This window comes from Raphanus sativus, unplaced genomic scaffold (genome assembly GCF_000801105.2).
Source record: "Raphanus sativus cultivar WK10039 unplaced genomic scaffold, ASM80110v3 Scaffold6321, whole genome shotgun sequence".
NCBI lineage: Eukaryota > Viridiplantae > Streptophyta > Magnoliopsida > Brassicales > Brassicaceae > Raphanus > Raphanus sativus.
This window is the reverse complement of record NW_026621611.1, coordinates 1-1,293: the sequence shown is the minus strand read 5'-3', so window position 1 is coordinate 1,293 and position 1,293 is coordinate 1. Positions and strand designations below refer to the sequence as shown.

Here is a 1,293-nt window from a genome sequence, read left to right as displayed (position 1 = left end):
TTATAGTTGTCTTTGTGGGAAAAGATCTAGAATTTTATTACTTCTAGATTGCTAAATGATGTTCTACCTATTTTAATTTATTTTTTACCTACCAATGTAAGTTATCTATATATAAAAACCAGTTCTATATAAAATCGAATTGTGCTGCAGCTGTTTTTTATCAATTAGTTTAACTTTATTTCATGACACACCCAATCTAAATTTAAATACATATTTATCTCATTTTTAATTGTTTATAATTGTCTTTTGGAAAAGAACTATAATTTTTATAACTTTCTAGATTGATAATGATGTTAGATCTATTGTAATTTATTTCTTACCTACCAACCTAAGTTATTTTTTAGGAAAATATATATAATTAAATTCCAGTTCGCCGGGTCGTTCGTAGCCAAGTGGCTACTGAGCTCTGCCTTCGGGTCCTGGCGTGAGGGGTTCGACTCCTCTTTACCTCAGTTTGAGGATTAAAGGTCCAAAGTGACAGAAGTTGACAAAAAAAATATATATATAATTAACTTCCAGTTCAATATAAAATCGAATTGTGATGCAACTGTTTTATAAACCCCTTTCATATATAAAAATATAGTGCAAATGGTGGAACTTCCTTGGGAATTGGAGGAAAAGATACTCTCTCTGACTACAGCAAAGTCTCTCACTCGTTTCAGATCTGTTTGCAAACGATGGAACACTCTTTTCAAAGACGAACTTTTTGTCAACGATCATCTGTCTCGTTCTCGTCCACAATTCATCTTGTTAGTCGAATCCAAGATTTGTATTGTGGATGTTAATCTTGATGGTCAATCTATAGAGGTGCATGACTTGCCCCAGTTTGATCCGGGTTATGGAGTTTTATGCGACACGAAAGTTGAATGTTGCGATGGGTTATTGATGTTTTCTACAACTAGAGGGACAGGGATATGCAACCCATGGTTGAGACTGATTAGGTGGAACGAATCCATATTAGATAAACCCAGTGGGATAGGATATGACAACAGTACACCCGACAAACAATATAAGATTTTTAGTTCTTGTAGCTCTTACACTACAACTCTACATGCTAATATCATCGAGATTGGATCTGATGCAAGTAAATCTAAAACGTACGAGTTTGCAATGGAGTTTTATAGTAGGTCCAGTGTATCCTTGAATGGAACTTTGTATTGGATTGCCTATAGTAGAGTGTGTTATGAACATTGTATTCAAACCTTTGAGTTCTCTACAGAGAGATTCGAATTTTATTGTAACTTGCCTACTAAACGATCCAGTATATGTGATCATATTCCTAGATCTCTTGAC

At 34.3% G+C, this 1,293-nt stretch overlaps 1 protein-coding gene across 1 annotated transcript; it reads left to right on the top strand.

Moving 5' to 3' along the window:
• Positions 1–588: 588 nt before the first annotated feature.
• On the top strand, positions 589–1,261 carry LOC130507834 (jacalin-related lectin 38-like; the record flags this gene model as incomplete). The annotated part of the gene is made up of 1 exon (XM_057002471.1): positions 589–1,261. A coding segment is annotated over exon 1 (673 nt), but the record flags the coding sequence as incomplete, so codon positions are not given.
• Positions 1,262–1,293: the final 32 nt, after the last annotated feature.